The sequence below is a fragment of the Nanorana parkeri genome, unplaced genomic scaffold (assembly GCF_000935625.1).
Source record: "Nanorana parkeri isolate BGI_ZX_2015 unplaced genomic scaffold, ASM93562v1 scaffold1055, whole genome shotgun sequence".
NCBI classification, from domain to species: domain Eukaryota; kingdom Metazoa; phylum Chordata; class Amphibia; order Anura; family Dicroglossidae; genus Nanorana; species Nanorana parkeri.
In genome coordinates, this window is record NW_017307323.1 from 250,249 (window position 1) to 265,093 (window position 14,845).

General features: G+C 42.8%; 1 protein-coding gene across 16 annotated transcripts in view; it reads left to right on the top strand.

Moving 5' to 3' along the window:
- Positions 1–13,355, top strand: part of ABI1 (abl interactor 1) — a 74,843-nt gene extending 61,488 nt beyond the window's left edge. For 4 of the 16 annotated variants that reach the window (XM_018567504.1, XM_018567507.1, XM_018567506.1 and 1 more), the window contains 4 exons: positions 2,567–2,746; positions 7,066–7,152; positions 10,613–10,798; positions 13,170–13,355. In XM_018567504.1, the coding sequence (XP_018423006.1) occupies positions 2,567–2,746; positions 7,066–7,152; positions 10,613–10,798; positions 13,170–13,345 (629 nt within the window). In that variant the 3' untranslated portion in view covers positions 13,346–13,355. The remainder of the gene's footprint in view (positions 1–2,566; positions 2,747–7,065; positions 7,153–10,612; positions 10,799–13,169) is intronic. The other 12 variants (XM_018567505.1, XM_018567508.1, XM_018567510.1 and 9 more) reach the window with 6 other exon arrangements.
- Positions 13,356–14,845: the final 1,490 nt, after the last annotated feature.

Sequence of the window (14,845 nt, forward strand, 5' to 3'; positions counted from 1 at the left end):
ATTATCAGGCAAAGGATGAGTGTTCAGGCAAAGCTGCAGACTTGTCAACTCTGCCTGCCTATGTCCGTACCCTAAGGCAGGGGTAACAAACCTCCGGCCCTCCAGCTGTGGTGAAACTACAAATCCCATGATGCATCTCTCTTTGGGAGTCGTGGCAGTGAGAATCTTGCAATGCCTCATGGGATTTGTAGTTCCACCACAGCTGGAGGACCGGAGGTTTGCTACCCCTGCCCTAAGGCCTCTTTGGCTTACATCACAAGACCAATGCTTAGACATTTGGTCACATGAACGACATGTAGCCCAAAACAGCAAATTCTGTAGATATATTAAGAATTTAAGTTACATTATACCACTCGTACTAGTATGAGTAAGTCCAGATGGGAAAAGTTTTGTAAGTGTACAAGTCGGCTTTATACCTCTTTCACACGGTGCCGTCTGTTCCTATCTGAAGCGGATCCATGCACAGATCTCCTGCTGATCGGAGCAGTATGGAACGGATGGCACTCTTGTGACATTCCTATCTGTCCAGTTTTTTCCTCCATGATGGAGATAAATATCTAGCTGTATGGACCCATGTTCGGTCTATGGGGAGTCAGATGTAAGCAGACATGTGTCTATGTACATTGTTCCCCCGATCTGTCACAATCGGGTCCACCAAAACGGAATTATGTTCCATTTTTTTTATTTTCTAGAACTAGGGCACGACCCCGTTGTCATGGTGCACATCGGCACCAATGACAAAATAGGAGGAAATTGGAGTGTCCTTAAACAGGAGTTCAGAGACCTAGGTGCTAGGATGAAGGAAAGGACCTCCACGGTAGTTTTCTCAGAGATACTGCCGGTGCCAAGAGCCACTCCGGACAGACAGCGCGAGTTGAGGGAGCTTAACAAGTGGCTCCGGAGCTGGTGTCAGATGGAAGGATTTGGTTTCCTGGAGAACTGGGCTGACTTCGCAGTCGGCTATCGGCTCTTCAGCCGAGACGGGCTGCATCTTAATGGGAAAGGTGCAGCATTCCTGGGAGGGAAAATGGTAGAAAGACTGGAGGAGCTTTTAAACTAGAAAGTGGGGGGGAGGGTATAAAAATAAAATTACTTAAACTAAACGTTGATAATTTAATCAGGACTTGATGGACTAATGTCTTTATTCAACCTCAAATACTATGTAACTATGTAGACGGAGTCGGAAGAAAATGCATATAAATGGAGACATGTCAGTTTACGTCCAGATGCCCATAGAGTAACATTAGGCTTCCTGATTGGACTGCCCGTCTTACACTTCATTCAGATATAAAGCTTTGGCAACTAAGCCATATCCCCCAATTCAGCTTATCTGCTCAATGGTACTTCTATTCCATAGAAGCCGGCTGTACATATAGCCGGCTGGCTTCCTCTGCTAGCTAGTGTTCTTCATTTCTGAATGATCCTGAACCCTGATCTGTGAAAGTGCAAGCAAAACATTTCTGGCTTCCTCGGCCCCAATTCATGTGACAAGGGTTAGTTACAGAGCTAAACATTCCTTTTTTTCCTGGACGGCCTTTTTAAAATGAGGAAATATCCTGTTTTAGTGAATTTTCTGTAGGTCACACGTGACATAAACTGCACTATTGTTGGCAAGAAAGTGTACAGGATGTTTTTTGTTTTTTTTACTCATCCAATGGAGAAATGATGTATTCTGCATGAAGCTAAACCTGCTAATTCCAGACTTATTATTAATTTATTGGTGATGGATTAGAACTTGTGACCCATTCTGTTTTCTTATCAGCAATAAGAATGATGTGTAAATAAAATGATTACTGAAGAAACATTAACCAGAATTTTGTTCCAAAAACCGTTTTATTCCCCCATTGTAGAATCTACTTCTAATGGTGCTCCTTCGTCTGATTCTTGTTCCAGACGAGCAGCCTGGAGTTGTTCTTTAATGGATAATCTTTATCAGTGAATGTAAAAGGGAAACTCCGGAAGATGAGGGATTCCACGATATCCATTTATGTGTTCACTAAAAATAATTCCGTGTAATTTTATTTGAGACTCCTGCGAGCCCCTCTCACAGCAGACAAGGAATGGTGGGGCAGTTACGTGAGCCGCTCCCACCATTCTGTTTGAGCTGTTTTGAGACTGACCTTCTTTTTAATCAAGAGCCTGGTTATATCTTCAGTGATCATTTTTTGGATGTGTGATATATGTACATGGCATTTTGAGCAACTGTTGCAGTGTTTGCATGCTAGAGCAACCTTCCAAGATGGTGACCCAGGTACATAGCTCCAGCCTACTATACACTGTACTATACGTGGTGCATGCTACCTCTTGCAAAGTCAGTATACTTGTGACCATTGTGCCATCGTTGCTCAGCGTTGACCTGCAAGTTTTGGACAGCAGTTCATTTGCATATGATGCCCGGAAGGTAACATCATACGGAGCAGAACTGCCAAATCATCCTGTCTGCAAAATAAGAGGGTGTCCCAGTTGACTGTAAGAATCTTAGCGCTGCCTTGTTGAGGCTTTTGCTTCATGTCCCTGCACTGCATAATGAAGTAACCCATTGCTTTGTGCGGCTCTCTTCGGGTAGCAGTTGGCGGTGGCTCGGCTCCAGGTTCACAGTTTGGCTCAATGGCAAGGCAGATCTCTCGGCACAACTCCAACACTTCCTCTGCTTCTTCCGGAGGATACAGGCGGACCCCCTCTGTGACTTCCCAGTTTTCTGGGCAACCTCATATCAATGGCGGCCCTTTGTATTCACAAAACTCAAGTAAGCTTATGCTTTTCCCATCTGTGTGTGTCTGCTGCATTTGTGCTTGTCACCGTGTGCCTTTTCCATTTTTATCATATACTGTATATAGTTCTAGCATATCCGGTGACTGTTATCTGTGCAAAGCTGAACTCCAGGCATATATTAAACAAAAAAAAGTATTGGTGACAGGAGAAAAGAAAAGGCGTGTTGACTCTTAACGTTTTCGACACTTCCTTTACTTTCCAATCAGCAGTGTAGGGGGTGTGCTCCTGAACTAGTTGTTGTGGTGATGCAGTGGACAAGGGTCTTGCTCTGCGGTCTCAAGGTGTATGGAAGGTGTGCGACCGTTTTTACCGTACGGTCGCACGTCTTTTGTCGAACCAGCATGCTAGAAAACCCGCCGAAAATCGTACGGTTGTCGGCAGTTTTCTAGCCTGCTCGTTCAGACAACTGCGGAACGGGCTGGTGTGTGCACCTGCACACTGCCCGTTCAGCATTGCGATCATCGGAAGCCCGCCCCCAAAGTGGGGTGGGCTTTCGAAGATCGCAAGTACGATCTGCCTGTCCAAGATGGGCAGATTGTACGAGCTTTTAATTCGCTTACGACCATCGCAAGACAAAAGTCTTGCGATGGTTGTAAGGTGTATGAGCACCTTTACAGGGGTACCAAGATCATAAAACTGGCTGCAGAGAATTGGAATTCCCATTGTAACTTTCCTGCCTTGGGTTCGCCTTTACATGTCCTCTGCTTAGGGTGGCGGGATCCATTGCATTTGCGTCATTGGTTTTTTTAAGTATACCTTTTATTATTTATACAGTACTCCCCCTAGAAATATTTAAGCAGTAAAGCTACCACTGGACTCATTGGATCTTGTCCAATACTTCCTGTTTTCAGTGGGCATGAGTATTGGCAGCAGCTGAGTCTCCCAATCAACATGTAAATGCCATCTCATTTCTGTGGCCTGTCCTAAAAGCGATATGGGCTTTTTTTTAGTAGTAAATTGCTGCTTTTCGGGCTCTGATGTGTATCCTCTGGCCTCACTATTTAGCAAGTCGATCTGGACCAAGCATTCCTGCTGTGACTTGCTGCACTTCTGGATTCATTGTTCTGCATTGCGGTAACGCTGAAAATATGTGCTGTGCACTGCCCTGCCATTTATTTTGAATGACTCCGAAATGTACCTTATCACTGCAGCTATGTAACTAAAAACAGCTCGTGCACATTTGGTTGGTAACCCAGCCTGAGTTTGTGGTTCGTGTAAGCATGGAAGCCACAGGATCAGTATGATGGCCATGAAATGATCAACTCAGAGAGCAGTGGCAGCTCCCCTTGATTCTTTCAGGATAGAAATATTCTGAGAGAATGCTGAAGAGGGTCGACATTCATGCTCTCACACTACTTGGGGTACTTTATAAAAATATGATAAGTTGGAAAATGGTCAATTTCTGCGCTTTGCAAAAACAAACGTTTTCTAAATGTTAACATCATGGAATGGTGAGAGTTGTGCACAATAAATAACACAATGCAAGAAAATTGTATGCAGTTTGGAAACATTACTATTATTATTATTATTTGTATTTATTATTATTTGTATTTATTATTATTATTGTTGTTCCCTCCCCATTTCTCACCCACAAGTTTGGCTGGTGAACCTGCATAGGAATTGCAGGGGTACACTCCCCAAAGAGATCAGAGAGCAATGTAATTCCACACAGAGGTTCTAAACCTTCATACTCTTATCCAAAACTATAGACGGTTTGCCTAGAGTTCTTCTTAAACTCTGACTCTAAAGCAATTCAACCACAGATCTTTTTTAGGGAAAAATGTTTTGCATTTCAGATTTAGTTTGGGATCACTGAGATACGTTTGCTATGCATTCATGTTCACATCCATCCAGGGATAAAAGCAAATCCACACGACACATGGCAAAAGCAACAGGAAACATAAGTGTGCACTTTTATAAGATCATACAATCTTACCATCTCCTTACTATTTTGTCTTGAATTACATAGTTACATAGTAACTATGAATTGAATTGTGATTGTATTGTCTTCCTTATATTGTAAAGCGCTGCATGAACTGTTGGCGCTATATAAATCCTGTATAATAATAATACAAATTCAGATATGAGTTGCGGTGTGTTAACGAAGGTGCTTTGTGTCAGACACCCCATTGTTTTGTGCCATGTACCATTTTTCTAATGCGGAGTGCTATGGTGCCTTATTACTGTGCAGTGCGGGTGTGTGGTATTAAAGCGCTGGGGTGCTAATTAAAATAAATGGCACTGCATTATGCGTATTTTGGTAATGCATTTTTTGCTGCAATGCACAATTGTGGGTGGGCCCCTTATGATATTGGCCATTGAACGTTTCGTCAGATTGCTTCTTTTCCCCTTGTTGTGTGGAAGTCTGCAGTGTGTGTCTGTGGTTCTGTGCAAGACCAGTTGTCATGTGTTCATTTGTGGTGCTGACATGCGCCTGTGCTTGTGAAATTCATGTTAAGCTGCTTGCATCAAGGCCAGGCAGTTGTTTTGTAGGCTGAATCATTCACAAGAATGTAACCTATACATTGCTTGGGCTAATGCTGCAGACTCTGTAGAACACAACAAACAGCGCTGTATAGAGCGTCATTACCTCCAGTTCCTCTTTTTTACTGCTTTGTGTACCAGGTTAATTCCAACCGTTCATGACCATCACAGCTGATTCACTCCAGCATTCCCCTGTGTAACAGGTTCGTACAAATACTGTGACTGCTCTGTGCTTGGACACTAGCAGAGCTTCCAATTTGGGACCAAAACTTTAAGAACTCCAGGCAAAGAAAAAAAGTACCCTTGTAATGGGACTCTCCCCGCACTGAAAGGGTTAAGGCCACGTTTCGTGTAGGGGACTCGAACTGTTTAACTGATATTCCGAGGGGTCAGCGCTCCCCTCCCTCCACTTTGGCTGGTGAAATGATCCTCGACGTCCTGACCTCTAATACAAGTCAATGGAACTGCATAAGACATGGTGTCAGTGGGTCTTAAACCGTCACAGCAAAAGGAAGAAGAGGCTGGGGCGACTGGTCTAGCAGCTTGGAGGCAGCCGGATATACTGACGGTAACTAAAACAGCTTTAAGGGCTCATTCACACCATTGCCGTGCGTTACAATGCGGCATGTGCGTTGCGTTGCCATTCATTTGAATGATTTGAATACCCCAAATGGTCCTTCTGGCCACAATGTGCTCATCCACAATGCACGGTACCGCAATACCATGTTTTGCAGTGCGGTTGAAAAAAAGTAGTGCATGCACTACAGTGACATGGTATTGCACCGTGCATTACAGCGTGGTCGAGCGCATTGCGGCCAGGAGGTGCATTTGGAGTGCCATTCAAATGTATGGCAATGCAACAGACATGCCACACTGTAATGCACCGTGGGTGTGATGCGGGTGTTAATCGCAGAGAACCAGAGGATTAACACATTGCATTGGTGTGCATGAGTCCTAATGTTGCTCCCTAGACGAAACAAGCCCTGAACCCTTGCAGTGCAAGGGTACTTTTTTTTCTTTTTGCCCGGAGTTCTATAATGTGGGGAATTTGACAGGAGTGATGTCATATTGTAAATGATTGCGCTGAAATGAGGGACTACATGGGGATTTTTTTTTCCGATAGGGTGCTTTTTGTGCTCCAGTACACCTTTTTGTGGTTTGAAAGGTGTCATCGCAAAGCCGTCTAGTGCACACAGAGGTGCAATGAATTCTGCATAATGTACAGGTGCACTGGCGACACCTATAGGATGGAAGTGGGCATTGCATCTTTATCATAGACTACATGTACTTTGTTCATTTAACCTAGCACAGGACGTTCCTGTTTTTTGTTTGTTTTTGTATTTCTCAAGCAACTGAACTTTGTTTTCAGTGAAAATGAACATTGAAATACAAGGTTTTGTCATCCTTCAAGGACTAAGCATGTTTTAACCCCTAAACATTGTTTTACCCGTTACTAAAACCGCATGGGGTCCAGCCACGCACAAGGAGACACATTGTCTTGCACGGTGACACTTGCCAAGGCAAAGTTTGGGTTCTCCATCCCAAGTCTTTTAGATATTTATTACACTTCCTTCACTTGTATTTCACTACAGTTTTCCTGAAAAACAACGCATGACTTCACAAAATTCAACTGATATCACAGATTGGTAAAACTGTGTGATTTTTCACGTCATTCCTTAATTCCTGTAATTGGTGTTTTGTTTTTATTTTATTATGTTTCTGCTTTTGGTCCTCGTTACTGACTTCTGCCTGTTGTCTCTTCTTTCCTCACTTGTTGTACGTGTCCACTGTTGATGTCGCTGCTTCCAGTTTCTATCGCTTCTCCCCCTCCCCCAATGCCTCAAATGACTCCACAGATACCTCTCACAGGCTTCGTGGCCAGGGTGCAGGAAAACAGTAAGTCCTTCCTCTCACTGCTAAGGAGCACCAAGCCTTTCTTACTTGCATGGCCTAGCCAAAATGGCTGCAGAAATGCTTCTGCCATTCACTGGTTCAAGTTTTCCTGGGCTGTTCTTCATACAAGGGTCATACAACTGCATGATATATGACCGGTGTATGTATTAGAGTTGCTGAATTTAACACACAAGTTGACTTGTTTAAATAACCGTTCCAAGATATTAACAACCATTCACGGATATCTAGGTAGACTTTTTATTGCCGTAGTTTTAAAAGTGCTTAATGGTAGTGGCTCTGAAAATGGGAACCTATCGGTGATTGTAGCCGAGCGTGTGCTCTCAAAGCTTAGTGCCTGGGAATCCCGAAGACCAGGAGCCATGTTTTTATAAAAAAAATATCGACCAGCTCCTGTGGTCAAGAACATGGCTCACCTCTTGTAGTACATCATAGTTACTAACCAGCAAGTAGCCATAGGATGTGTTGGGGGGACCACTCTTTCTAGATTGTTGGAGCTGGTCAAGATTTGCATGTTCAGGAAGGATGCCTATCATAGGTACAGACCGATAAGGAAGCCTCCTCTCTCTCCTCTAGACCAGCGTTTCTCAACCTTTTTTTTTTTTTTTTTTTTTCCAGTCAAGGCAACCTTAAAAAGTATGCAAAATCTTGAAGCACATAGAAAAGTGGGGTTCCATCCTTTGCATCAGAGTCCTTACTTCAAATCAAGTTTCACATCAGAATTTTCCCTTTCACATTAGAAGCCCCCTCCTTTCACATCACAATTCTCCTCTTCACATTAGAAGCCCCCTCCTTTTACATCACAATTCTCCTCTTCACATTAGAAGCCCCCTCCTTTTACATCACAATTCTCCTCTTCACATTAGAAGCCCCCTGCTTTTACATCACAATTCTCCTCTTCACATTAGAAGCCTCCTCCTTTTACATCACAATTCTCTTCACATTAGAAGACCCCTCCTTTTACATCACAATTCTCCTCTTCACATTAGAAGCCCCCTGCTTTTACATCACAATTCTCCTCTTCACATTAGAAGCCCCCTCCTTTTACATCACAATTCTCCTCTTCACATTAGAAGCCCCCTGCTTTTACATCAGAATCCATCCTTTTAAATCCGATCCCCATTCTTATCAGCGTTCTACCATCACACAATTTCTGAGGCACCCCTGAGGAAGCCAAAAGGCACCCTGGTTGAGAAAGGTTGCTCTAGACCAGGGGTGCCCATTAGGTCGATCACAAAGCGATCCCTGATAGATCGCGATGTCCTCCTGCCGTGGGGCTTCTCTGGATCCCCGCTGCTCTCCCCCATCTGTATGCAGCGGGGATCCGAGGAGAAGTGAACGAAGCTCTGCGGAGGATGGAGCCGCTATCACAGCAGCACGCCAAGCGGTGTGAGAGAGAGCTGCTTTACCTGGATCTGACAGCCGGGGGCTCTCTCTCTTCACCGCACATGCTGCTGTGACAGTGGCTCCGCCCCCCGCCCAGAATCTCTCCCCCCCCCACGGCTGAAGTGCTTCCCTCACTTCTCCACGGATCCCTTCTCTGCCCACACATATACATTAGAATGTTTTGAGTGGTTTTCTATATCCAGGGGCAACTATTGGTAGCATGTTAATTTCAGGCTTCAGAGCTGCATGACTACAATATACCAGATCACGTCTGCAAAGCTTTATCATATATAAGACTCCCCTTCCCCATTACTTTGGAAACGTGTTGCAAAAATAAGTTGGTGTTATCACATAGCATAACTTTGATAGACTTGAAGGCCCTTGTTTTCATCACAGAAATCTGTAATTGGATTTTATCTGTAGTGCAGACTGCTGGTGAAAACTGGCATTGCAGTGTGACCAGAACAACCAAAGCATGTATTTTACTGGACTATAGTCTTCTAGGAAGTATAAGCAATAGCTGAAGGGGGTTGTATAATATTCGGGGGCCCTTCTGAAACCCTGTATTGGGAAACCTTTGTCGTACGGGGCCTTTTTCTTTTAATTCTTGAAAATCTATTTAAAGCACAGTGGAGGCAGCTATTATGTGTAGCTAATCACACTCTGAAAAATAAGAGTCTCTGCCGAGGGTATGAAATCATTTATTGCAATAATCGCTTATTGCTTACAACCAGATATGATCTGTAGAATGTCTTCCAAATGAAAGTGACACTAAACTCAGGAGTTTCATCCTAAAAATACATTCACATACTAACTAATACCAAAAATGTATCTTATTTGTGTATCTCTCGGCTGTAGATCCTCAAATCATCTCTGAATTCATACTGACACTGTCCTTCCTTCTGGAGGGTAACTATTTTTGTTCCCCATGGTCAAACTAAATATGAGATTAGTTTACCAATTTGTATTGAGATTGTAGCCCATCACAGGAGCGAACTTGGAGTGGTGACCACTTTCCAACAAACACAGGATTCATGGGGAATAAAAGTAGCCCCCCTCCAGAAGGAAGGACAGTGTCAGCACCAATTCAGAGATGATTGGAGGATCTACAGCCGAGTGATACCCAAATAAGATAGATTTTCGTGAATGGTTGAGTTCGTTGAATGTATTTTCCGGATGTAATTCCTGAGTTTAGTGTCACTTTAAATACAAATGGGCCCCTCTTCTGGATTCACAAGGAATGCGATTCTTCAGATTTTGTCTGTAGTGCTGCCTGCAGGTGGAACCCAATAAATCTGATTTGATCATTTTAAGGTATGAGCAGAATTTATCAAGCCTCAGAGTCCATGAGGTAGGAATGGTTCTGTCACTCATGGTGGGGAAGTAGAAGCCAGACTCTGATTAATTCATCTTAGAATGTGCTGTTCATGTGCTTAGCTTTGCATCTGCAGATCTAGATTTAGTATTCAGCGTACACCAAAATGAGAAAGCTGATGCTGTCTGCTGTGGCTGCATGTCCTCGAATGCATGACTTTTATTCTGCTGCAGTACATTTATGTCTTTGAACCCTTTAACTGATGTAATTGTGAATTTGTAGTATTCTAGAGTGCTCTAGATCACCTAAAATATTTTATAGGAAACCTCCATGTCTTGGGTGGGGAGTGAGGGTGGGCATCTTGTGTGAATCATACCTTTTCAGCCTTAATGTTTACTGGCAGCACTGCGAAGTTCCTCTGACAGTCTCTTCTTATTGTATACATTTCTGTTCTTATCATGTGACCCCTCATTAAAGTCATTTGGGATGGGAGTAAAGTCACAAGAGGAACATAATCGCTGTGTTGTATCTGCAGACTTCAGGTAGTGTGTAATTTTACCTCCAGTAGTCCCTGGCATCAAAATACAAAATCAAAAGTTTTTCCGTGGAGGTCTCCTTTTACATCGGCAGGGATTTTTGCTCTTGTCTTGTTTAGGAGTCATTACAGAAGTGTTAGACTCCCGGTTTTTATGCTGTAAATGTGTTTTTTATAATGGGTTTTCCTTTCCTCTCGCCTGCCTTAAGTTGCAGATAGCCCTACTCCTCCTCCTCCGCCACCTCCTGACGAGATCCCAATGTTTGATGATTCTCCTCCCCCTCCCCCACCACCTCCGGTGGACTATGAGGATGAGGAGGCTGCTGTGGTTCAGTACAACGATCCGTATGCTGATGGAGACCCGGTATGGGCCCCTAAGTCCTATATTGAGAAAGGTACGTGAATGCAGATCATTGCTGATGGTCACACTTGTAAAATGTGAACCAGGTACAGTGGTATCTCGGTTCACGAAAGCTTCTGTTCGCTAACAGGAAGTTCCGCAAAATGTTGCTTCTGTTAACGAACTCCGTATCGGGTGACTAACAGAACCGCAGCCACCTTCCCTGCTCTGACACTGGTCGTGGCTTCCTCTAGTTGAGATCGCAGACTGATCACAGTTTGATTCGGTTCCCGACCAATTCGGTACCCGAGCAGAATCGTGGAACGAATTAAGTTTGTGAACCGAGGTACCACTGTACTTTTATAAGAATACACTAAACTTGAATCTGGTTTAAAGTAAAGGGAGATTTTAGCCTTTTTATTTGTTTTAATATGTTCGTGATCAGCTTAAAGCTGAACATTAGGCAGATATAAAGGACACGCATTGATGCAGATTTGTAATAATTAATAAATCTTAAGATATCTTTTTTTCTAAATGTGACCGGTGTAAGTACCTGAATTTGACTTGACATCCGCCTCTTGCGGTCCCTGTACAACAGGGATCAGGTGTGTAAGGAAAAAGTACCACCATTTAGTTTATATGCCGGCAAAACACGCCAATAGGAGGAAAAATCAGTGTCACTGAACTAGGACCACTGTCCTAGTTCTCCTTTCACTGTCCAGTCACAGCCTGGGCTGAGAGGAAGTGGGTTGAATGATGCTGGCCCCTAAACTGGGGGCATCTAGTGGTGGAAAAGAAGTACTATGAAGGATCGCTCTGAACTGAAGCTTATTGCAGAAAAGGCGATTTTTGAAAGGGCTGTTACATTTTATCTTTGCTGGAAATCTGCTTTAATGTGAATCTAATCAATGTGTGTTTTTAAAACCTAACTTAGTGACTCTAAACTAAGAAATTTAATCTTAAAAATACATTCAAGTCCCTTCACTATTAAAAAAAATGTATAAAAAATGTATCTTATGTGTGTATCAGTCGGCTGTAAATCCTCAAATCATCTCTGAATTGGTGCTGACACTGTCCTTCCTTCTGGAGGGTGGCTACTTTTATTCCCCATGGTCTCTGTGTGTGTTGGAAAGTAGCCACCGCTCCAAGCTCACTCCTGTGATGAACTACAATCTCAGGTTTAGTTTACTAATTTGTATCTGGTTCTAGTCCTGGACACAACTTGGGCCAGAGTGTACACAGAGTTCTTCCACAGCAGAATATTCAGACACTCGGGTCTCAGATTTGATCTCTCCAGTACAGGAGCCTGCCGATTCGTTGCATGAATGTCCTAGGTCTGATGGTAGCCTCTTTTGAGGTGGTCCCATTTTCCCAGTTTCACTCTAAACCCCTACAACTCAACGGTCTTTTGTAGTGGTAAAGTCCATTTGGATTCTTGATAGATCTGTTCGCCTATCACCGATGACCCAGTTGTCCTCGTCTTGCTGGTTTAGGAATCCGATTCTGGAGTTAGGGAAGTTTTTTTTATTCCTGTCTTTAATGGACCCCAGCCTTGTCAGCTGATAACATCCTGTGCTCTCTGCCTGTGCTGCAGTGTCATCAGTTTCAATGTTTTTGTTAGTATGAGGACAACAATACTCTACAATAGGTTTCTGTAGTCCTGTTCTGTTTTGGTCATCCTGATACAGTAGGGCGAGTTGTCACCCTAAGACAGGAAGTGCGTATTGTGCACTGGCGGAATCACCAGGTGAAAATAAAGTGGGGAAAAAGCCTGAAGGAAGAATAATGTAGCTACAACATCTAAGGGCTGTGAAGCTGCAATATTCTATATTTTTGTTTTTGGGTTTAGAGACACTTTAAAGCAGAGGTAGCCAAACTGCGGCCCTCCAGCTGTGGTGAAACTACAAATCCCATGATGCATCTCTCTCCTGGAGTCGTGGCTGTGAGAATCTTGCAATGCCTCATGGGATTTGTAATTCCACCACAGCTGGAGGGCCGCAGTTTGCCTCCCCCTGGTGTAAAGTATTGAAGCCAGACATCCCGGTAACTTCTTGTATTTTCAGAAGAAGGTCCTCTGTGGCAGCTACATGGGTTTCTCAGGCCTAGCGTATTTTAAAGAAAGAGAGAGGACGTTGTTTAGCACATTTGTATGTGTCCCGGGGCTGTAGTCCATCTGTATTACAATGTTGGAGTTTCCATAATGCAGATGTAAGGGTAAAAAACGGGAGATGTTCAAACATTGAGTGGCCAAGTTTCCGGAGAGCAGTAGTAGTAGTTCAGGTTTTCCATGCCTGGCGTTTCCTTTTATTATTTATGAATGAAGTTGATTGCCATTGATGATGCTTTTGATACTTTCTGACCACTGCATTCTTTTAATTCCGAACTCTTTTTTTTTTTTTTCTGTTCCCCCCCCTCCTACTTTCTAGTGGTTGCCATCTATGACTACGCAAAGGACAAAGAAGACGAGCTGTCCTTCATGGAGGGATCAATCATTTATGTCATTAAGAAAAACGACGACGGCTGGTATGAAGGGGTATCCAACGGAGTCACAGGCCTCTTCCCGGGAAATTACGTGGAATCCATTATGCACTATGCCGATTAACGTTTAAAAAGAATCCAGATTTTTTTTTTCGTTTTCTTAAACTTCAGTACCAAGTCTAATCTGATTTTAAACTTAAGTGTACGAAGTAACGTCTTCATATAAACTATGGCTTCTACATTTTGTTTTAATTTTTTTAACCCTAAAGGGGATTTTAGACCTGATAAAGCTGTGTTCTGGGGAAACGTCTACCCATAAGCCTAAAGACCAGTTGGTATGTAGACGCCACAAATCCTCGCACCAGTTGTTGCTTCTCTCCACATCTGCATCTTTTTTTTTTTTTTTCTAAACATTTTTTTAATCCTTTTGACCGGCGTGACTAGTCCATTGGGACCATAGGGTGTAGTGTATAAAATAAAAATCATGAATCATTGTGTGCCACATACGTATGTTTTACTTGAGACATAAAGTATATTTTTCTGTGCCGCATGAAAAGCTAACACTATGTTAGAGTACCATTTAACATTTGGACTTGAGTGATAACTGCTGGTCATATTTTTACTAGGTAACTGTTCATTCTTACTATTAAATATTTGTTTTAAGGCATGCGTTCAGGAAAAAAAAAATGTATGTACTGATTTTTAATTTAATTTTTTAACCCCACAATGCTTCCAATTTATTGTACTTACCATAAGTCTTCACTGGTTTTCGGAAGTTGTCGAGTCTTGAAGTGTCCCATCTGTAAGACGAAAAACGGTTGTGATCTGTGTTTGTTTTTTTTTCATACCGCATCACCTCCTTCAGACCGCCATTGTGAATTCCGCATCTTTCAGTACAGAAGCGCACCACGGTTCTGCGGCCGTTTGTCTTTTTTGCAAGGTTTTCCCGCAGTACAGAGCCAAAAGATAAAGTGTTATTTAAAGGCACAATGCTTATGGGAAGTAGCACAGGAAGAAGAAAAACCTGTAGACCTTTCCGTGAAGCATAGAATCATTTTTTTTGTATTTGGAAAGTCTATGTGATCTTATTCTGTTTCCAATAAACTGTATCCATACTCCATGATCGGCGACGATGCTGACTTCACTGCATGACTTAAATTTGACTGGATGTTATAAATGTATAAGCGATTGCACCTTTTACAACTGTAACATGAATCGTTTTTGTACTTAATCAGTTATACGATGTATTATCGGCATCTATGCTGTCATGAGAGCGGCATGACCAATACTTAATGGTTAAAACCACTTTGCTATAGGTGGCATGGCACAAACCTAACTGATTGTAATAAGAGGAAGAACAACGCCCCGGCAATAGGTAGTAGGTGGTTTTTTATATTGAATTTGTTTTTGTTATATGTTGCCTCTTGATCTTTATTTGCAGTAAGAGATATTCCTATCCTACCAGTTGCCTTGGTATGGTAAGGACCAGTAATCATACCCTTTTATGAACTTATAATTTTCTTGCGCTGTCTCATGCAAAGACCAGGAATGTACATATGTGTGAAAATGTAGAACAAGCACCCCCCCCCCCCTTCTAAAAATTTTTCTTACCGCCTACATTTCT